At 42.9% G+C, this 23,898-nt stretch overlaps 1 protein-coding gene across 1 annotated transcript in view; it reads right to left on the bottom strand.

Moving 5' to 3' along the window:
• The window catches only part of SMARCC1 (SWI/SNF related, matrix associated, actin dependent regulator of chromatin subfamily c member 1), a 115,602-nt gene that overhangs the window by 13,471 nt on the left and 78,233 nt on the right, over positions 1–23,898 (bottom strand). Inside the window, exons 22-26 of the mRNA XM_042474761.1 lie at positions 21,518–21,579; positions 18,311–18,425; positions 16,628–16,782; positions 13,479–13,613; positions 9,250–9,508 (exon numbers count right to left, since the gene is read on the bottom strand). Of these exons, the coding sequence (XP_042330695.1) occupies positions 9,250–9,508; positions 13,479–13,613; positions 16,628–16,782; positions 18,311–18,425; positions 21,518–21,579 (726 nt within the window). The remainder of the gene's footprint in view (positions 1–9,249; positions 9,509–13,478; positions 13,614–16,627; positions 16,783–18,310; positions 18,426–21,517; positions 21,580–23,898) is intronic.

Below are 23,898 nucleotides of genomic sequence, written 5' to 3' on the forward strand. Positions count from 1 at the left end.
TTCTGGCCACCCCAGGTGGCCTCTCTAAGACACCCTGTCACCCTGCTGAGTTGGCCCACCTGTACCCAAACCAGCTTTAATCCAAAGCCACACCAAGGAGGTGATGGGGTGGGGGTTCTGTTCAGCCTCCTGAGAACAGCAGAAGGGCAAATGTTTGGCACCCTTGCATCTGTGAAACTTCCAAAGGTCAAAACAACTCTGTGATGCATCTATATCCAACTCACCAGTATGTCTCTGTGTGAGAGGAGGGAGAGAACACATGCATGTGAAAACAGCAACTGACTGAGAATGGTGGCATGTAGCCATGTTTCCCAAAGTCCTTTCCTGCAATGAGTGAGACTTTTGGGCCCCAAAACACAATCTTAGTGTCCTCTACTAGAAATTTAGAATTTCTATACTACTATATTGTGTTGGGTTATTTAGTACAGTACATTTCTAGCCTTCACCAGTTTGGCAGGTGTCAGAGTATTAATTCTACTATAAACCATATTCTGAAATTGTTATCTCCAGATTTTTTTTAAAAATCCACTACAGCCAGTTCTTTGCAAATATTTATATACATACTTCTGAAATCCTTGAAGTTATCGTGCCTTGCTTTTCTCAATGCTCTTAGTTCTGCAAGCAAAATATTTTCAAAGTGACTGTTGCCACCAGATTTACAGGTGTATGAAATCTGGTAAATCTGCTGTAAGGATTTCTGAATGTCTTTGGAATGCTCTGAAAACACTGCTTAAAGGCATTGCAATGCCCTTTTCCTTCTCCAAGACAACAGGAGTGAAAGTACAAAATCTTGCTGTCTCTAAACCACAGGTGGACAGAGGAAGGTCTTTTGCATTCCACTGGCAACTGTACCCGCTTTCTGCCTGCCAATTTACAAACCTGCATCTCAGCACTCAAGAAAATGGCTTCTCATCTTCCCGCTAACATTACTCTTGCAGCAGAGACATGATGATCTGTTAAAGGCAAGAGATGCTTGTAGGCGACTCTCCAATCACAGCAGCTTTCAACCTGACAAATAATGCAGCAGAGACTATCCAGGGGAGAGGGAGAAGAAGAAAAAACCCAGAAATGGGGAAAAAATGGATTATGCACTTGGGCATTCCCATTTGCAAGACCGAAAATAAAAACCAAGTATTGCTCTTGGGGTGGAAACAGAAACAGCAAAGTATGACCTACATAAGAGAAGGGAAAGCTTAAGGAGGGGAAAAAACAAAACAAAACCCTGGCAGATGTTTCAGGAGGGAAGGTGGAAAGGTTTGCCACCACGAGAGGCAACCTACTGAAAAACCTTTCTGCGTTTACTCTTCCTCACCCATCCTCTGAAACTAATGCTGCAAAACATGAATTGTGTATATGTTGCATGATACACACATGTTTAGCAGGTGATGGGGGGAGCCTAAGCAAGGATAGGCCCCTGGGGGCTGCCCTGACACATTTACTGACTGTTCCCCTTGGTTAACAGCTTCTGATCACATTTTGTTAAGTGGAGGAGGTCAAGCATGAGGCTCTGGGAGCCCTCCAAACATCTCTGGCTAAGTGTATGCCCATCACTTGATGTTTCATTGCAGCCCGTTTTCTGTACAATTATTTTATTTAAGAGATTTCTGTTCTGCCCCTTTAGGCCGATTCTACATTACAACTGCCCCCAAACCCATTAAACCCAAGAATGCCACGCTTCTTCTTGACACTTAAAATTCTTCAAGGCAACTATTGCCTTAATACCTACAACTCATCTCTAAGGTAACTTCATCCCCAGGCAGTGGGAATCCCTGAAGGAGGCATTTAACTAAAAGTCACCCCATGTATTTAAACCTGGGACAGGGGAGCTTCTGAAGCACAGCTCTCATTCTTTGTCAATGCAGTGTCTTTGCTCTTCACTACCCAGCAATTCTGACTCTTAAGGAGACAAAAGGACCTCTCTGCCAACAGTCCATCCTATGCAGCTGAGGATATTTTAACTCTGGCTAGAACGAACCAGGCATGTCTGGTATTCTGCCTGAATATAAAGCAAGCCCTCTTGGCAAAAGCTCACAAGGACAGGTCTGCACACAGGAGGGAGAACAGGCCAACCCCAGGGGCTCCCTGTCCATAGTTGGCATTAGACATGTCTATATGACCCCTTCCAAAAATATTATGGACTTTATGAAGCAGGACTGAACATCTGGGATGGCTACCCAAGCCCCAGAATCTGCCCTTTTTTGCAGCATCTCCTCCCCAGGAGATCCACGGAACAGCACAGCCAGGCACTGAATAATTAAGCACAGCAGCTAATTTTGTCCTCTGCTTCCGACTCTGCCTGCTGAATATATTTCCATCATTTTTCTCCAGCAGCACAGCAATCCATTCTCTGCTGGCCAAGGTGATGGTAAGGTAAATGACCCCCCGCTGCCCCTCCAAATCTGCACCGAGGGTTTAGTCTCTGGGCTGGGAGCAGCCAGACAACAAACTGCTGGAGGCTCCATTAGCATTTTCCGAACTCATCACGTAGCAGGCAACGCTCTTTTGTGAGACTGACGATGCTGTGACATAAAGCAGACTAAGTGGCATGCCAAGGCTTTATTGGCTAGCTTCAAATATTTATGGCTCCTAAATAAAATATCACTCTTAGGAGCTACTACCAAGTTCTGATACATACTTGAGTGTCTTCTGCTGGCAGAAGAAGCCTGTACAGTTCAATGAGGCTGAAGCATCTTCTGGCTCACCCAGAGGAAAGCTCCTGTCCGCTGCCTGACTCCCTTTACAATTAATTCTTACATGCACAGTTTTTCACAGAGCCAGGTATAAGCAGTAGCGCTGCACAGTTCCTGGTGAGCCCATGTGAACTGGATACCTATGATAGGAGCTAAGGTTAGTCTCTGTATAGAATGTGTGCGGCATGGGGATGGCAAACAGGTTTGTTGTTATGTGTTATTCATAGGAGGTTTTCCTTTACCGTCTTCTAAGGCTGAGAAAGTATGACTTCCCTAAGTCACCCAGTGGTGTCTATGGCTAAAAAGGGTTTTGAATCTTGGTCTCCCAGAGTTGTAGTCGTAGTCAGAGAGATACAGACCAAATATTACTAGACTGCCATGCTCATCCTTCTTTCTGTTGGCTCCCATAGCTAGGGCTGATGGAAGAGGTAGTTCTAAACCTCTGAAAGGTTACAAGAATAAAGGACGTGCTCTGACTTGGCTATGGAAATGCCAGCACAGAGGGACAAAGCAAAGGACAATTCTAACATCAAAATGAAGACGCACTTTGCCAGGAAAAGCCAACCTAGAAGACCCAAACAGAAACACAAAGTGCTCCCATGTGATTTCTGCAGCTGGCAAGAAACAGAATGATATGGAAAACAGAAAAGACACTCGAGAGGTTGCAATTCTACCATTCAGAAGGGAGGCAAATTTGACCATGTAAAGCAAGCTATTTCTGCTTCTATCACCACTTTGTTCTGGTTGCCCATACTTGCCATGTGCCCAATGGAGCTACAGGAAGGAAAGCTTGAAAGGGAATCCTTTCCTGTTTGACTACAGGCAGAAAGCTCTGGGGCCAAGAGCTGTCATCCAATTAGGAGCAAATCTCCACAAATTCCTCCAAAGTCCCTCCCAACCTGGCTAGCCAGATGGGCACCCTCCTTTCCTCTAGGTTAGCCACCTGCCAAGCAGCTTCCCAGTTATGGGAACCAAGCACCTCCTCTAGCTAAAAGCAGCCTGTTCTGGGTGTTGTGTGTTTTCTGGTGAGCTCTGTCACCTGCACTAGCAAGGAGGCTTTCTAAAGTCATGCTATGACCTCTTTTGGCTTATTACAGTGTTCTGGAAATACAGAGAGATTGGGAAATATGAGAGTCTCCTCTTGATCACTTTCTCTAAAGACAGCAGACAAAAGAGCTATCTGGTTAGGGCACGGTGAGATTTGTGCTACCGCCTGATGTCTTCAGAATGCAACTCCCAGCTGCCCTAGTCAATAAAACCCTCTGGTGAGGAATACTGGGTGTTGCAATACAAAAACACTTGGAGGGTCACATGATTTTGGTCTCCTCATTCCTAGTCTACAGCAGACCTTTGCTAGAAAGATGGCAGAGAAATAACTGTGTTAGTCTGAATATCAGAATGCAAAGGGATCTTGTAGCACCTTTGAGACTAACTGTGTGAAAAAAGTTGTAGCATAAGCTTTCGTAAATAAAAAAATAAAAAAATAAAATAGACCAAGTCTAAAAAGGTTTATGCTACAACTTATTTGTACAGTTAAGTCTCAAAGGTTTGGCAAGATCCCTTTTCACATAGAAGGATGACAGCTATGGTGTTCTTAAGTGCATGAAAATGTTAGCGCTTGAACCCAGCCAGAGAACAGCATGAGTCAATTTAAGAAGCCAGCAACAGGTCTTGTGAACCTGGTCCAACTTTTAATCAATGGAAAAGCTGAGCTTTGCTGCTGCTGCCTGAGGTAAAGGAGAAAAAGTGTGTCCTACACTGACACATCAAAAAGGATTTTGAGAAGCTAGAATGTGTCCAGATGAGGGTGACCAAAATGGTGAAAGGTATAGAAATCATGCCTTATGAGAAGAGACTTAGGGAGCTGGGTATGTTTAGCCTGGAGAAGAAAAGGTTAAGAGGTGATATGAGAGCCTTCTTTAAATATTTGAAGGGATGTCACATTGAGGATGGAGGAAGCTTGTTTTCTGCTGCTCCAGAGAACAGAAACCGGAACAATGGATGCAAGCTGCAGGAAAAGAGATTCCACCTCAACATTAGGAGGAACTTCCTGAGAGTAAGGGCAGATGACAGTGGAACACGCTCCTTCCTTGGAGTGTAGTGGAGGTCTTTAAATAGAGGCTGGATGGCCATCTGTCGGGGATGCTTTGACTGAGAGTTCCAGCATGGCAGGGGGTTGGACTGGATTGTTCTTGGGGTCTCTTCCAACTCTATGATTCTATGAAATCACAAGGCTGAAAACACACCAGTCAAGGTTTAAAAATATGTAAAGAGAGTGAAGTGTGACGCAAACCCTGTCTACAGTACACAGAAGGCACAAGAATTAAAAATGATGGCCCAATTCATATGCTCTTTTGTGAATATACCTAGTGTTGGTTTCACCTTTGGTACTCTGGGAAGGTAGGATGGCAAGAAGCAGCTCAGTCTGCTTCATGACTTGGGAGTTTTAATTTCGTTGTTGCAGTGCTGGATCAAAAGCTGTTTTTTTCCCTTTGTCCAGAAATTTTATAGGTCCCTCCCTTCCAGTTGCTTTCTCCAGAGTGCTCTTCTTTTCCTCCTCCTCCTTCCTGTCACTTCGACAACATTCAGCCTAACGTTTCCCTTCATGCTCTGCTGCATTAATGGTGCTGCTTTTCATGTGTCACCAAGAGGCAAAGCCAGCCCCACCGGGTAATGGCTGCTGGGAAGAATCTGGGCAGGAGGTGCACAACCTTTCCCATGCCATCAGGAAGTCAAGGAAGGAGGTCAAGTGGGTTGGTGCCCTGTCTTCCTTCAGGCCTCCTTGTTCTCTTCTGTTAACAGACAAACCTATGCAGGCAGGACTGAGCCACAGCTGAATTACTGCTAGTGGATTCCCCACCCTTTCAAGCCGCCTAGATCGCTCTTGCAGAAATCCAGTAGGTGAGCAAGCTATAGCTCTTCCTGACAAGTCTCTCTGCAGCTGAATGGATGACACATGAAAGCCAATTCTGCAGAGACAAAACAGATGCACTGAGAAGGCACCTGAGAAGCTGAAGGTCAAGAAAATGCAGTTGGAGGCCAGGCAGAAGAACACGGTAGCAAAGAACAGCCAGAGGCTGGAAAGCGGCTGTGGAAGAAGCCTGCCATTTTACAAAACCAGCTCAATGCTCTCTCAGCTGCACTAAAGAGCAAGGTCTCTGGAAATGTTTCGACACCACTGGAAAGAATGTCACAAACTATTGGAGTCCATGAATGACAGCGTTCTCAAAAGCTGACAACAAGCACAACATGAAAGTTGTGAAGTTTTACTTCACAGCACCATGGCAAGTAGCCACAAGCATTTCTTTTACTCTTTCCTGAAATGTCCACCACTCACAGGTGTATGTGTTGCTAGGCATCACTTCTTTCACAGAAAAGACACCAAAATAACATGGAAAGAAATGGGATATGTTCCTACAACCACTGAAAAGAATACCAGTTTTATATGTTTCTGCAAACGTTTTATCCAAAACTAACAATATCCACATGTGAAATGCAACAACTGGGTCAGGCAAGCCTGGCATAAGAAAATAAAAAATGGTCTGAACCGCAAAGAGACGACTTAAAAGCTTCTTTCAAAATGCATCCTGGGTTGAATTTAAAAAAAAAAAAAAAAAACAACCAGTTTCCACTTTCCTTGTGATTTTCACTGGCGGCCAAATTTACAGATCTACCGTATGTTTTTTAAGACACGTAGCTGTTTTAACAATTGCTGTCGAGCAAGGTTTATATGCTTTCTCCCCTTTTCTCTGTTTCACTGTTCTGCTGGGAAAGAATAAGATTCTATTTTAGCTGATCCTACTGTAGTTGTTTATGCCTGCTTTGATAGGCAAAGCAAACAGCCGTCATCTCCCTTATATGTCCCTTATAAGCAGACATACATGACTACAGTAGGATTAGCTGAAGTAGAATCCCATTTTTCCCAATTCAAGCTTTTATTTCATTCTTTACTGCAGACCCACTGGTACAATATGGCACCAAAAGCATTTCTCTAGCCTTCTTCTACAATCTTTCTAGAAGCATAGAATTCTAGTACTGATGCTGCTAAAAAGCTTCTAGCAAGATAGAGAATGGGATGAAATGGGTAGACATAAAAAAGCTTTGTAAAATGGAGCTTCTTTGTCAAAGGCTTTATTAACTGAGGACTGTCTTTACTAACTGTGGTATGCCTGTATGTATATAGTCTGAGTAGGACACATTTGAGGGAAGGTCAGAAATTGGGGATGGCTAACTATTTATTACCTGTTACCAATGTGGTTACAACTGTGCAGTACTACACAGGAACTGAACAACAGGGGGATTATTAAAACAGAAAACAGCACTTGGAAAAGTCACTTTTGGGGCTATAGCTGCCAGCTGCTGGTCAGGGAATTCTGGGAGTTGCAGTCCAAAAAGGTACCCCTTCCAAGTTCTTCTCAAAGCACTGGAACAGATTCACAGGTGGCATGCAAAAGATTGTGGTGTCACTTACCACTGAGAACTTCACACAATATCTAACAGTACTTCATGGTCTTAACCATAGAGTAGGAAAAGAGTGAGGGAACATGCACCTAACAAGATGCTTGTGATACTCTGTTTCTTGGAAAACAGTGTTTGACTTCAAGTAAAACTGTAGTATAGAACAGGAAACTTTACAATCACTGGTTAGCTCCCAACTCTGTCTCACTAGCAGAATCAGAGCTGACTGGATGAGGAGCAAAAGGGAAGCCCTTGCCTTTTCCAAATTTGCATGCCATGGGTTTTCCCTAAGGGAGGCCATCTGCAACAGACACACACACAATTCCCTTGGGTCAGGAAACAGTGGAAGGGGAGAGGCATTTCATTTAAAACCACCTTGTGTATTTACTAGCTGAAGAACTCTCAAGTGTTCAAATGAGAAATGTATCTAACTGGAAGAGACCACTCAAGTAACTGGAAGAAAAGCCTCTTCTCCTATTACCTTGCCTGGGCCTTTCTTAATATTCATATTCCAAACATAAATCAATGGCCAAATTTGGCTGGTACAGAGACCAATTATGTTCCTTCCGTCTGCAATAGAATTCTGCATATTTTCCACCAAAACTGGAAGCAACCATAAACTCACCTCTATGGAGGGAGATAAGAATAGCCCCCCAAAAATTCTTAATGCCTTCCTCAAAGGAAAACTGATATTCTTGTAGGTTTCTAGAAATGGTAACCTTCAATTTTTACCCCCTTTCAAAAGGGTGGTGGTGAGTAGCACCTATGAAATGGCCTGGAAGGGGGGGGGGGAGAATGACACCCATATCTGCAGGTTGTATGAATCCTATCCTTACTTTAAGCTAAAGAGAAATGAACACTGGCTCTTTTCTTTCTTACAAAGAATGGGTTGAAGGTGATGGTCAGATGGGGACGGTCAAAATAAATGTAAATACAGTGCTGTACAGAACATTTTACAATTAATCATTTATAATGCCATTCCAACACACAGGAATCTTCACAATCTTTGTTGTTCATTCCTTCAACACTGCTGTGAGGCCGATACTTGTCAACACTGCTTATTTGGACCATCACAGCTGACCATTAAGTGTGTGCCATTAATTGCGGGCAATAAGGCTGTGAATGGGACATTTTTAGACAATGATTTCATTTCAAGGTTTTCATTAGTTCTGCTAGAGGACTTGTACTGGACGGAGCTGTGGAGTACTGGGGTACTGGAGCAAAAGAGGATAAATCCATCTGGCACAACCATTCATGATTTACAACATCTGAGACTTACAAGCACAGTGCGAGGGATGAGAGCAGTCAGGCCTGAGCACATAACAACATGCAACTCTTTTTATCTGGAAAGAAGTGCCTACTTGAGAAGAGTTATTGCTTCTGCCTGCATCTGACATTAGTTGTCATGCTGCTCTTCCTTGCCTTCTCGCCACCTTGCAACCACTTTGCTCCAGAAAACACACTCTCCCCTTTATCCAGATTCCACACTACAAATTATAATAAGCTCCCATTCTGCATCATATTTCAGCTGCAACGGCTGTGGCGTCTGAGGGAGAGAAGAGCAGCCAACACCTGGACTTAATCCTCCCTCTCTCTTTCCTCCTCTTTTCCTTGTGAGTTCTGTATTTTTGGAGTGTAAACCTGAGGGCAGAGAACTGTCAAATAAACAATTTGTAAGCCACCCTGGAAGCCTTTTTGGCTAAACAGCAGGATATAAATACTCTAAATAAATAAAATAATATCCCCCATCTCATAAAATATATATTCACCTCTATTTCTAGAGAAGAAGATGGGGGGGGGGTCTGCAGCATCACCCCAAAGAGTGTACATATAATTTCAGGGCAAAGTAGCTTCTAATTATAACTTCAAGTTATAGGCAAGGATTTAATCATGCACGAAGGCTCTCTCTCTCAATTCTTTATGAACCAAATCATCTGCCATGATACTATGAATCCTAGGCAGCGAGGAGACAGAACCCCAATGACACCCAACCCAGATGAAAAGCTGCAGTCAGTAAGATTGTACTCCCCTCAAACAGTTGGGCCCCTAATGTCTAGCACACACCCATCTCTCCCTTTAACCTTCCATTTCCAGCCCTCACCTGTCTGTGGGGGGTGAGGTGGTGGCATCTGGTGGTGCATAATGGGATAAGGAGGAGGCTGCTGGTGAGATATCAAGCCGGAGTGGCTGGCTGTCCCAAGAGGGTTCATGCCACCAGCGCTGGAGTGCTGGTGTGACTGCTGAGCATTCTGGCTATGCTGCTGTTCCAGTTGCTGTCGGGCTCTTAATTCAGCATACTTTAGCTGCTCCATGTGGAAGTTCTGGCGTTCAGTCAGCAGCTGTTGCCGTTGTTGTTCCAGCTATCAAGGAAGAGTGAGAAAAAGATTAAAATAAAAAACCTACCAACCACAGCCAAGCTGTAAAACCACATTGTGCTTTCTTTTCACAAAGAGGTCTTGTCAGTGTTTCTTGATGTTAACTTAAAAGGAGATCTAGCATTAGATTTAGTCAGGTATATGCTGGCTTCCAGCATTCAGTGCATGTAGTACACCAGCAGGGCCAAGGAGAGGAAAAAGACCCAAGTGCTATTCATTTCATCCCTCCAGGACAGAACCCCAAGGCCTCAAACCTCAAGTGCACTCAGAGGTACTTTCTCTCACATGTAGGGAATATTTCATAGAATCATAGAGTTGGAAAAGACCTCAAAGGCCATCCATTCAAACCCACTGCCAGGCAGGAACTCACAATCAAAGCATCCTCGAGAGATGGCTATTCAGCCTCTGTTTAAAGACTTTCAAGGAAGGAGACTCCACCACCCTCCAAGGAAATGTCTTCCACTTTCAAAGAGCTCTTACTGTCAGGAAGTTCCTCTTAATGTTGAGCTGGAATCCCTTTTCCTGTAGCTTGCATCCATTGCTCTGGGTGCTATACACTGGAGCAGCAGAAAACAAGCTTGCTCCATCTTCAATATGATATCCTTTGAAATATTTAAACAGGGCTATCACATCACCTCTTAACCGTCTCTTCTCCAGGCTAAACATCCCCAGCTCCCTAAGTCATTCCCCTCATAGAGCATGGTTTCCAGACTCTTCACCATTTTAGTCACCCTCCTTTGGACATGCTCCAGCTTTTCAATATATTTTTGGAATTGTGGTCCCCAGAATTGGACACAGTATTCCAGATGAGGCCTGACCAAAGCATAAGAGAGTGGATATTACTTCTCTTGATCTAGACCAGTGGTCTCCAAACTGTGCCCTTTAAGAGATTTTGGACTCAGCTCCCAGAAGTCTCAGCCATGTTGGTTAATAGTCTGGGATTCTGAGAGCTGAAGTCCAAAATCCCATAAAGAGCACAGTTAGGGGACCACTGATCTACACAGTATACTTCTACTGATGCATTTAAACAACTCCAATGAGCAGGATTTTCAGTGCCTGCAATTGGCAGAGCAAAGTGATTTCCACGCTGCCAGTTAGGCCGCCTTACTTCGTGCGGAGCCATCTCTATTGCACCACAGAACTACCAAGAAAACCCAAATGTGAAAAGCAGGTACTTGCATGTAAAAATTACAAAACCTCCATGGGCCAGTTCACCTGCATCTTTCCAAGCTTTCAAATCATTTTAAGGTTGAACAAAATCATTTGTTGTTGAAAGGATAATAAATATTAAGGGTGGCATAGTGGTTTGCGTGTTGGACTATGACTCTGGAGACAAGGGTTTGATTCCCTGCTTGGCCATGAAATCCACTGGGTGACCTTGGCCAAGTCAAACTGTCTCAGCCTCAAGGGAAAGCAATAGCAAACTGCCTCCGAACAAATCTTGCCAAGAAAACCCCATGACATATTTCCCTTAGAGTTTCCATAAGTCAGAAATGACTTGAAGGCACACAACAACAATGGGATGCAGGCAGGATGATTAAGCAAAGATCATCATCTCAGGTGGAACAACAATAAGTAAATGCTTCTCAAGAGGCATTTTCAAACTCTTCTATAAAGCTTGATAGAAACCCAGAGAGACAGAAGGGAAATGTTGCAAAAAGACTGAAATTTTGTTCAAGCTGAATAAAATCTGCCACTCATGGAAGAGACATGAGCCAAGTCTAACCCACTGAACATTTAACTGTAAGTATGGCCAATGGCAATCCTATGTCTAGCGCACAGCAGATCTCAAACATGCAGGGCAAGTTTATACAAATCATGGCCTTATTTCTTAAAAGGGGGTCCTCCCATGGAAAACCTTAACAAAGCAAGGGACATACTTATAAAGCATCCAGCACATGTTAAAATACTGCAGGAATTGTAAAAGAACAAAACCTTCCCATATCACTGCCGACTAATGCATGCTGTCACAATTTCTGGATTAACAAGGCTCTTATTTACGCAATATTGACTTAAGCACAATTAGGGCTGACAGCACTAAAACGGCTACAGTTCATAAATTAAATCATGTTATGTATACACCCGCTGACTTCCGTCCTCCATTCCCCATTCTCAACCGTAAGAAAGAAACAGCCTTTATTATGGCATGAAAAGGGATGGATAACCTACATACAACAAACGACTAAAGCAGTATTTTAGCCACCAGGAGCGTTTGGGATGGAAACCCCACAAACGTCACTACTCAAACGGAAAGCATACTTCTTATATAAAGAGGTAAGGATCAAACCAACATCTAAACTCAGGGGTGATAATGGCTGCCGCCACAGAGTCTTTCCTTTAACAATAAGGAAATCCTTGGGGAGCCTCCCGCTTAGCAACAGTCCTCTCCTTATCTGCCTATCAGCAAAGGGGCTTGCAATGCAGGCTGCTGGGTATGGGAAGAGCAGAGATTCACAGCAGAAAAGCCGAGGGTAGGGATTGAGGCAGGTGGGGTGGGGTGGGGAGAGACAAACCCCCGCCTGGAATGGCTGGCACCGAAGATCCATTTTTCACACTCTTGCCAGTTGATCCATCTGATGAATGTGAAGAAGGAAACATTAAATCTGCTCCCTTTCCTTGTGAATGAATGTCCAATTCATTCAAATTCCTTATAAATTATTATGGGGTGGAATACTGACAACTCCTCTCCCTTAAGCACTACCCAATGCTCCAAACAGAGGGCAGTCAGGGAGGAAAAAAGATCTCCCCAGCATATCAAACAGGCAGCTGTTATCTGGGAGATCTGGTGTGCGGCAGGAGCACTGCTCATCTTCCAAGAGGAAAGACAAAATGGCTTGCTGGGTTAACCGTGAGGTTATCCTGAGACAGGGGCCGCTGGCATTTGCCCAAGGATGCAGGCTGTGCTTGGTAAACTATGAAAAGCAGAAGCATTTACCAGTCAGGATAACCCTTTTTAATGGCCATGTAGAACTATTATAGAGCTCAATGACCGAGATCTCAAAACAGAGGAGGATCTTGCTATGAGGACATAAACTCCTCTCTGCCTTGTCTTGGACAGAATAGAAAACCTCATCCCACACACTTGGCTCCAGTGTCTACCTCCCCACAACTGGTAGCAAAATATGGTGTATATGTGTATATGGTGTACTGTATATGTGTATGTTCCAACTTATGTGTGGCACAGTGGTTTGAGTGTTGGACTAGGAGTCTGGAGACCAGGATTCAATTCCCAGCTGGGCTATGAAACCCACTGGGTGGGTCTCTGAACAAATCTTGTCAAGAAAATCCCACGATAGGCTCACCTTAGGGTTGCCGTAAGTCAGAAAAGCCTTGAAGGCACACTACACACACATGTGTGTGTGTAGATATGAAAGGAGCAGGTGAGTCTGTGTGTGAACATATAGAAGAGGTAGCGTGGAGGTCAATCCATAAAGTTGTTGAAAAGCTCCCTGCCATATTTACTTTGGGTCTGTTTGTCCAAACAGGAGAACATTTACAGGTAACGTAGGGCTACCTTTGTCTGACTTATTCCTCAAATCATCAAAGCATTGTTAAGTTGTTGGCAAGGGGGAGGTTATGCAGTTTTAGCCACAGCTTGGAAAAAAAATTGGGCTGCAACACTCAGAATTTGCCAATTAGCATGGCCACTGGTATTCTAAGAGTGGTAGCTCAACAAATCTTCCAAGCTCTGGTTTCAGCACATTGGTTGCAATATAACTGTGTAAGGGCATCCTCTCCAACTGTTCTCTCAATGCAGAGGGTCTGTCAAAAACAGCTGCTAAATGGTTTGATGGAGGAGACACAAGTATTTGCTAGGGAGAATGAAGTAGCAACAACCTCTTTGTTAGCAGCTCAAATACTGGTCACTTAATTAGAGCTGAAATGAGCAGAATCTCTAAACGCTGATGCCCTGAGAGGAGATGTCTTTACATAAATTCCACACACCCAGACTTACCGCTTCTTTCTCTCTGTCCATGATTGTTTCCAGCTCCTCAAAATGGCGAAGTTTGATCTCCAGTTTCTTCATTTGTGTTTCCACCAGGAGGGCTACCAAGGACTTGATCTTCCTCTCCTCAACAGCAGCTAGATGCTGAGTAGGAGGAACACATGCAGGTTAGAGAAGCCAGTGCTTTGCAGGACCCAGCAAACAGGAAAAGTGGCCAGGATTTTTCACGTCTACAAAACATTTATGCCTTCACACTCCATCTTTTAACCTTTATCATTCTAAGATTCCTCAAGTCTTACTGAACCAACTGATTCTGTTTTAAAGCACTTTGGAAAAATAAACTGGTTGGTGCTTAAACTGCCTTAGGATGCAACAAGAGAGGTGGATTTGAAGGCGACTTATTTCTAAGTTATCTATAGTGCTCTGGTATTTGCCTGGGGAACTGCTCAGTGTCAATTTTTTTCAAAGGGAAAAAATGGCCATTCATGTATTCCCCCCCCCCCTCCTCCCCAAATCTGCTAGTGGCCTGGAGTACTGATCTGCTGGCCACTGAATAATTGAATTTGAAGCTATATAAGTACATTATCTTGGAGCTTATTACAACAAATGAGCAGATTAGATTTCCACTAATGTAATAACTTCATTTATTCTAATGTTTTTACAAATTGAATCACTCATGTTAGGGCATCCTAAGAGACTATTCAAAACAGTTTTGACACTTGTGTTTTACAGTGGGCTTTTGTTATCCGCTGGGGTTTGGTTCCAGAACACCCTGTGCATATCAAAACCCACAGATATTCAAGTTCCATTAAATATAATGGATAGTAAAATGATGACCCTTATGTAAAATGATAAAATCAAGGTTTGCTTCTGTGAATTTATATATTTTTAAAAGAAATTTCAAGCCATGGATGCTTGAATATATGGATTAAGAAATCTGTGGATACAGAGGGCCAACTATAATTTCTGGATTTTGAGGGCTGCTCTTAAACTGACCTGTTAATATTTGGGTAGTTTATCCTATCCCGCTCTTTTCCTAGAATTGGGACCCAATCCATCTGTAAAGCAGTCTTTCCCTTTTCATACTGCCTCCCACTTTGCCAAGCACTGTCACCTTTTCCAATCAATCAAGTATTCCTCATGATCTATTCAAAGCATGACCCTCTTAGTTTAGTCCCTTCGGCCTTTAGGCAGAATGCAGGGTTGATTTGGTCTAGGACCCATTTATTTGCCTTTCAAATTTGTCTAGGTTTCATTTACCTGTCATTTTTCAAAATGGGATACACTTTGTTTACTATGCAACTGTCTCATTTTATACCTATACCCACTTTGCTTTGGCATACGAAGGCCCACCTGGAGTGGCTCCCTCTTTTATACGCCCCGAGCCCCTGTGTTGTTTTATGGAATCCAAAACAACTGCCTTAGCCAGACCCCCTTTCTTTCTAGTCTCTGTCTTCATATGCAAAAGGTGTCTAACTGGGCAGGACTTCCTGCCCTCACAACCTGTACTTGACCCCGTTGGGATTTGTATTGTTTGCTCACATTCTATTAACCAGAGACATAGCCATGTTAATCTGGAATATCAGTATGCAAAGGGATCTTGTTGCACCTTTGAGATTAACTGTGTGAAAATGTTGTAGCATAAGCTTTTGTATACTGAGAATGTAGACCTAGTCTATGAAGGCTTATGCTACAACGTCTTTCACACAGTTAAGTCTCAAAGATCTCTCCCACAAGACCCCTTGGCCTAATAATATCAATCAGTTTGAAAATGACAGAGGTGTGGCAACCTGCTTCTGTACAAGTGTTTTCTCCTCTGGCTATAAGTGGTTCTAGTGATCACCCAGGTCTTCAGAGATTTCAGGTACAAGCAAACAAGCATTACCTCCAACTAAATGGGTTTACAGAAGCTTTTATGCTTCAATGGGAACCCCTCTGCCAGATACTAATAATTTATCTTTGCTTAAGCTGCTTGCATAGACTATTTGACACTGATTTTTTTCATCCTGAATGGCCTATTCTAGTTTTAAAGGGCCATTTCTCCTCCAGTTCTGTAAGATACCACACAAGAATTTCCTTCAACCACACATTCTAAATGGAATATACAGTATACACTTGACTACAAGTCAACCTCATGTTGAGGGCAGATTCCGTGGCCAAAATTATGGATTTTGCTATGACTCGTAGATAACTCAAGGGTAAAAACATAGGGGCACGGAACAAAGGATGGAAAGGACAAAGCCAAGGAAAACAATGCCAAAGAATTTACAAAATCCCAGCAGGCTTAACTGTTTGTGTTCACCCTAAAGGCTGGATGGATGAAGAGAAATGATAATAAATTGTGGCTATGTGATGTGTTTGGGAGGTGAGCAGGCACAGATGGGGCTAAGAAAAGGCACATATGCCAAAAAGAATGAAAAGGCAAAGCAAAGCAAATGGAACTACATAAGCAGTGATTATAGGTGGTAACTAATATGATAACTTTGCCTGAAAAGCTGGGTTATGGGACAAAACATACACAATTGCCTTGTTCAGAATCCTTCAAGTCTGATTCCTCTTGGCATTCCTTTGAGGGGAAGCTGCCACCACTGTCATTTTCATGCCCAGGCCAGACTGTTCTCACCTTTTGCCACTATACCCAGAAAAGGGAATAATTCTGTTTCATTTTTTTAAATAAGAGCTCAAGTACAGAACCTTACACTGGCTGGCAGATAAGCTGGCCCAGGTTTTCTGGGTTGATTTTTTTTTACTAAAATCTCTAGAGTTATACATGAGTATGTGCTCCTCTTAAGTGATGTTAATAGGCTTGTGATGAAGGGATGCTTGGCTCAATTCTTGAGTCGCAAACTACCAAACAGCTCATCAAATAACTGGGGGGCAGGGGGAGGGAGAGGCTGAGAAACTTTCTGGAAGGGCTCTCTGTCTTTCAGGGTGCCTTTGAGTAAGCCTACAATAGTAGCCTTAAATCATTCAGAAGGAAACAAACTTCATTTAACGATAACATTTATACAGCTGAAGCCGAGGAGCACAAACAGTGCATTTTAAGGCACAAGCGACAGGAACCAGCCCCAGTGCTTTGCAACAATGGGGTCATTTTAAAAGCGCTCCCTTGAACAGCACCGGAAATCAGATGCAGTAGAAATCTACACACGACAAACCTTGGCTTTGGTGGCAGCCGAGGCAAGGGCAGCAGCTGCGGCCGTTGCAACGTTCCCTTCAGAGATTTCATGCTCCACTCGCTTCTTCCCAACTTCGCCTTCCTTGTCTTTGCAAACATCAAGGTTCTCCTTGTTCTCTTCAGCCTCCTTCTCATCTAAACAAAACACTCCCAGTTAGCCTCACATGGTCACACACACATCCCTTGGATATCAACCACTCTGCTGTTGTAACACCTCATGATCCTCACCTTAACTTGTGCACCATTCAATTTGTGCAATACTTTACTTCTGAAGTAAATAGAATACAAGCTATGTTGAATGCCACGGCCATAAATACAGCACCATTGTTTTAATTGCTGTCTTATATGCCCTACTTATAGTATCTGTGGAGATGTACACATTGTGACACTCCTCTACACTGGCTGTAAAAAGAAATGCACTGCACTCACTGCACCCATTCAAAACGACCCCTTCCAACTAAGAAAGCAATTCAGTCAGAGAACCGCAGGGTTTGATGGGGCTTCATAGGCCATCAAAGCCACCCATGCTCAGTGCTGGAGCATCCCCAGCAGGGAGCAGTCCAGCCCCTTTCTGAAGACATCCAGGGATGGAAATTCCACCATTCCTCCAGTTAATTGCTTCCACTATCAAACATCTTTTACTGCCCATTAGAAGAAGTTCCTTCTAATTTTCTATCTCATGTCCAGTCACTTGTAGGCTTAAAGGAAGGCAAACACTACACAGCTGAGTTTCTTAACACTACCCAAAGCTGGTTCCCAGGGGCACCTGGGACTTGGGAACAGATCATTTGATTGGTGCCTTGGTCTTGTTGCTGCTGTGTGCCTTCAAGTCATTTCTTACTTATGGCGACCCTAAGATGAAACTATCATAGGGTTTTCCTTGACAAAATTTGTTCAGAGGTGGTTTGCCATTGTCTTCTCCTGAGGCTGAGAGCATGAGACTTGCCCAAAGTCACCCAATGGGTTTCTGTGGCTGAGTGGGGAATCAAACCCTGGTCTCCAGAGCTGTAATCCAACTCTCAAACTACTATACCACACTGGCTCTCTTACTTCACAAGTTAATGATGCCATTCTTAGAAAGGGCTTTGCTGTGCCACATTCTTTTCACTATGGAAATGGACCCCCTTCCTCTACCTCAGTGCTAAAAGCCTCTAAAAGCTATTCAGATTTTTTTTAAAAAAAGCATCTTTCAAATAGAACAAACACAATGATTCAAAAGCAGAGGAATATATGTAATTTAAATTACAACATCAAGTGAGATGTAGAAAACACCGAGACACTCAAGAAGTGATCCCTTAGCTTGGGAACATGAAAAGAGTGCAGGGGAACAACCTGCCCACTTATTCGTTCACATATTCAGGATGAAACAAGGACTCAACAATAGCAAGTAACACACCCTATACATATTAGTCTGGGTTAGGTTAGTCAAGATAAAAAGAGTTCCTAACTGAGCCATTAAAGGATTTCAGAGAAAAGATTTAAGACCTGAGAGGAAGTTCTGAAATTTACAGCTCCACTGGACAAAGCAACCTGAGCTCTGAAAAGGAAATCTACTTGTTAGCAGCTAAATTTATGAGAGGCTGTTAGAACAATACAAGAAAACTGTTTAAAGCAAATGTACACGAGGGTGAGATGGGGGGGGGGGGCTTTACTATTTTTCTACCTGTTTTGGAATCTTGAGTGGCATCACCATGCTGCTCTTTTTCAGCATTTCTCTCCTCTTCTCCTTCTTGTACCTTGTTTCCATCTGCTGTTTCACCATCTACTTTGTTTTCTATCTACAATGTGGGAAAGGAGAAATAAGAAATAAATCCCTTGACAATGTAAAAGTTCTCTTTATAGTTTTTGCCCACCCATCCACATATATAGGCTGTAGAGCTGAATCCCATTGTAAGAGTATTCACTTCTACAAGCTTGAGATGTCAGTTGCAGACAGACTCTGAAGCTCATGAAAATAAATACTGTAATACTTTTTATGAAGGAGATTGGGGCACTACAAAAAGATAAGTTTAACTGTTAGATAGAGAAATTTTAAGTGATTTCAGACACAAAAGAAATTAGCAATTGCTTTCTTATTGAGAAAGACTGGACTCTTTCAACAATCTGGACTAGGAATCAACCACTTGTAGTTTCTCAATTAACATATCTTGGTGATTCAAATTTCTCTCAAGTGTGAGCCACTGGCCAAAATAACTCCAAATATAACCAACCTGAGTCCAATAACCCCAATTCAATCTGGTCGTAATCCTGGATATGCCTGTGCACCAATACTCAATCATCAAAATCATCCGATGTCCAACATTAGACTGTTACTTGTTCAAACTGCCATGAATACATATGAGGCTGCAGCCTTAATGAATGCACAGCTGCTAAAAAGGCAGCAAACTTAAAAAGAGGCAGCCAATACTGCATATCAAATCCAGCCCCAACAATTTGTATTTATCTGTAAATGTACACTAGGCAAAAAATAATTTCCCTATTGACCTAATGATAGAGGCAACCTGATTTCACTAAACAAAGAGTTTTCAAGGACAGTTTCCATGTTAATGCCCTTTAAAAATCTTTACAGTGCACCTTTTAAAAAAGGAACCCTACCAAGGTGGCTAACAATAATGCAACTCAATAATATCAACAAAATTAAATCTATGTTACTTTAATCTTATTAACAAATCCAGAAGCAGGAAGGAAAAGAGCTGGGGCCCAAGAGTCTTTGGGCTTGAGATGATTAAACCAGATGTTTTTCTCTTCTGAGGAGGAATGGCAGGTGAGCCCCGGTGCCCTCAGGAGAAAGGAAAGCCTTAATCCTGTGTGGTGGTCAAAACCCAGGCCACAGCAGCTGTGACTGCAGTCAGATTTGTCATCTGAGTGTTCCACCAGGGCTAGCCTGGAAGAAGAGACTCCTCCCTCCATAACTGTCATCTTCCGGCCTGCGAGGGAGTTGACCAGGCAAGCCCAGCTCCATCAGGGTTAGCCTGAAGAAGAAGAGCCCTCCCTTCGGTCCATCTGCCTTGGTCCAGGCCTCAGAAGAAGAATGCTGGACCTGATTCCCCCCCCCCACCATTCCCTTCTCCTTTTGTGTCATGTCTTTTTAGATTGTAAGCCTGAGAGCAGGGAACTGTCTGTTATCCCCTCTGTTGTAAGCCGCCCGGATTCCCAGTGATTGGGCGGCATATAAATAAATCCTATTATTATTATTATTATTATTATTATTATTATTATTATTATTATTTGCATGTGCTGCTTTCAGCAAGAAGAGGAACTCTGTCCAAATCAGAGCATGAGTCTCCAGGGCTTAGTGGGGGAGCCAGCCTTTTTTCTTCCTATTAAGAAGGTTATGTGTCTGAGATAACCTGCAAGACACAGCAACCAGATACTGGCTTAGAGACGCATGCTTTAGTTTAATTGATTTTCCTCTGCCCTTTGTTTTTTTCCTTTGACTCCAAAATATTTGTGATTGATTGTTTGTACCCTGATATGTGTATTTTTTGACTCCTGTTCCTATTTTTGTAGTAATGTTTTAACTTTTTATACTGTAATTTAATTTGTATTGTAAATGCTATTGTAACTGTTTTAACATTTGTAAGCCGCCTTGATCATTTTTTGGAAAGGCGGGGTATAAATAAAATTTTTTATTATTATTATTATTATTATTATTATTATTATTATTATTATTATTATTATTATTATTATTATTATGCTTGCTCATCAGAAACAGAAGACACTGGAGCAAACCCTAAACACTTCTCTCCCTACATGGCTGGGGTCTAACTCATAGGTCAATGGGCATTCCCTTCTCAATGCAAGGCCAACCTGACCATAAGCCTCCCGCAGCAGAGGTTCATAGAAACTATACAATTACAGTGGTACCTCGGGATACGAAATACCCAGGTTACGAAATTTTCGGGATACGAAAAAATCCCATAGGGAATCATTGTTCCGGGTTACGAATGTTTTTTCGGGTTACGAAAAAACTTTTGGTGCTTTTTTCGGCTTTTTCGCACGGAATCGCGACTTTTCCCCATTAGCGCCTATGGCAATTCGGCTTACGAAGGCTTTTCGGGTTACGAAAGCGGCCGCGGAACGAATTACTTTCGTAACCCGAGGCACCACTGTATAGCTTTATTTTTCCACTATGGAATCCTGGAGTTGGAAGATTGTTACTGTTGTCTGAGTGCCTTCACATCACTGTTAACTTATGGTGACCCAAAGGTGAACCTATCATGGGTTTTCCATGGTCTTCTGAAGTCCAACACTCAAACCACTGGCTCTCACTGGAAGTTTAGGGAGAGCCATAGAGAATTCTCAGTTCAGAGCATTTGAGTACCTCATTAAACTACAAACCCCAGGATTTCACAGGATGCACCCATGGTAATTAAAGTGGAATAATAGGGTGAAAATTGTATGGTGTGAACAGGCTCCAGGTATGAGGAGAGCTTGGCAGAGCTCTGAGGAGGGAGAGAGAATGGAGAAAAGGAGAGATGAGGAAAGCAAAGAAGGTAACTACTTCTGGACATGCTTAGAACAGGAGATTCATCAGGTGCCCTCTGTGACACAATTCTGGGGCTCTGTAACAACATTTCATGTTCACAATAATCTCTAAGTAACCCAAAAGATATTCTTTGTAACTTAACATGGCAGGTGGGAAGAACACCATAACCTTACAACAAAGAGCACATTCATACAGTGCTTTTTAAATTTGTTGTTTCAGATGCAAACAAACTCCACCATAATATTGTGAAGCTGAGACTGGATGTTCATTCACCAGCCTCCTGTACTTATAAAAATAAAAGCATATTAATGAATGATTAATTTGGACCCATGCAATCCTTGAAAAACCGCACCATAAAAATTATATTTGAAGTTGCCAGACCTTAACTTTTTCCACCTGCGGCCCATCTGTCTCTGTCTCCATTTTTTCTTGTTCAGCTCCATCTGTAAGGAGAATACCAATGCTTAGGGAATGGATCACTGATAAATCAGCACAAGATGAATGGCACTTTCATGCTTTGATCCCTCCCCCCCAAATAGCACTTTCACAAAGCGTCGTCACTCTGGACAATGTGTTCACAGCTCAATCTCTGCTTGCCTTGGGTTAAACAAACCAAACATTCAAGCAAAACTCACTGGCAAAGCCAGCCTTGTCCTGGGCATCCATGTTGCTCACTTACGCAGTCATGCACTGCAGCAACCTTTCAAAAAGCACTGCTACCATTTACCAAGCACAAATTACAAATGCTGGAAGAGCTGCACTGTGTTAGAACAAAGGCCTATCTACCTTACCAGTCTGTGTTCAAAGCTGACCAACACAGATGGCTCTGAGAAGCCCTTGGGCAGGACGTGAATGCACCAATACTTTCCCCCTCAAATCTGGTGTTACTGCCTCTCATACTAGAAGCAAGATATGGTCCCTGTGAATATTTTTAAGGCTGACAAAAATACAGGTATTCTTTATCTACAGATTCAAGAATTCACAGCTTGAAAATATTTTAAAAATACAGAAATTCCCAAAAGCAAACCTTGATTTGGCCATTTTATTCAAGGGATACCATTTTCCTATGTCCTTGCATATAATGAGACTTTAAGCATCCATGGATTCTGGTATCCACAGGGAGTCCTAGAACCAAACCTCAGCAGATACCAAGGGCTCACTGTACTGAGGTCTATGGCCAAGGCCAGACAAGTCTTATTGTAAATTCTAGAGATCCACCAGTGTTCCATTTCTGCTCATTCAAACATTTTCCAATAAAGGGAACTTCAGCCCACATTGCTCAGGAATAAGAATAAAGCTTGTAGATAAAGCCCATCATCTGACACTAAGGCTAAACTTGGAAGAAGGCAAATTAGTCTGAAGGAAAGCTTGTCACATACTTGAAGTTACAAGGCATAGGCATGTCTGGGCCATCTCCCTCAAAGAGCACTAATAGAGAGAGACTGTAGCCGTGTCCTAAACCAGCCAGTCCAACTTCCTTCCTTCGGCTCTCACAGTGACACATGGGAGTACAACCAAAATACTATTTTCAACTCAAGAAGCTTATTGTTGGCTTGCCCTCCCTAGAGCTCTGGATATTGGCTTTCAGGTTGGATGGGTGTGAGGGGACAAGTCACTTTTGTATGATTGAAAGCAACATGGATTTATCTGGACAGAAAACACCAGTTTACAGAACAGTGTCTCTTTAGATTGGGAGGTGGTGATGGAGGGGGAATGCACCCAAAACATTTGCATTTTTCCTTTCAGCATCTCTTGCAAAACCTCCAAACTCTTTCATCTTCTCCTTCTTGAAAATGCCACAAGAGTAGTTTAAAAGTGCTATGGCTTCTTGTCGTCAGGAAGGTACACTAAAACAAGGAGTTCTTCACTAAGTTTCCTTTTAAACTCCAAAGGAAGGCTGAAGGTGTAGTGGAACAGAAGGCGTAATGGGGCAGGCTCCTGTGTCTAATGACAACTGCAGAATACTATGTATCCCAGGACAACTACTGGCTGCATCCCAAGGCCAGAAACATGCTCTCATCCTCTACTTATCCCCAATTTCTAACTTTTAGCAGTGTTTCCGCTACCACTTTCTTCTCATAATAATGTCAACTCCCACTGGCCATTTCCAGGACTCCAAGTAGGAGTTGACACCCTACTTGGAGATGCTGGGGATTGAACCTGGGACTGTTTGCAAATAAAGTACAGTATGTTCTTCAGGCACCATCTGAACTGCTGGTAATGACCTATCAAGCCCTATAGGGCTCAGATCCAGGTTTTCTGAAAGAACATATTCTCCCATATGAGCCTAAGTGTGTTTGAGACCTTTGTTTGTTTGTTTGTTTTGGGGGGGGGCAGACATTTTCCTTCTCTCTGTCTATCACCCTCATGGACATGCAGAAGAGGGCTTTCTCAGTGGCTGCTTCCAGGCCCTGCAACTTCCTTCCTAAAGAGGCTAAACTGGCCCCCTCCACAAATGGCAGAAGGATATTTTTTGAAAGGCTGGTTTGTTCCAACAGGCTCTTGGGAACTGAACTGTTTAGAGGGTTCTTAATAACATGCTGTATTGCCTGTATCTGCGGTTTTGCAATGTGCATGCAATTAAATTGCTTTCAATTCTATTTATAGCGCAATTATATTTCCACTTTTGCACATGTCCAGTGAAGTGAACTTTTATCTGTGCCTGTTTCAGCTTTTGCAAGTCACCTTGAGCCCCAGGACATGATATAAATTAACCAACACTGCCATTATTATGATGCGGGTTGGGATAGAGAGCCCTTGTG

The sequence above is a fragment of the Sceloporus undulatus genome, chromosome 6 (genome assembly GCF_019175285.1).
Source record: "Sceloporus undulatus isolate JIND9_A2432 ecotype Alabama chromosome 6, SceUnd_v1.1, whole genome shotgun sequence".
Taxonomy (NCBI): domain Eukaryota; kingdom Metazoa; phylum Chordata; class Lepidosauria; order Squamata; family Phrynosomatidae; genus Sceloporus; species Sceloporus undulatus.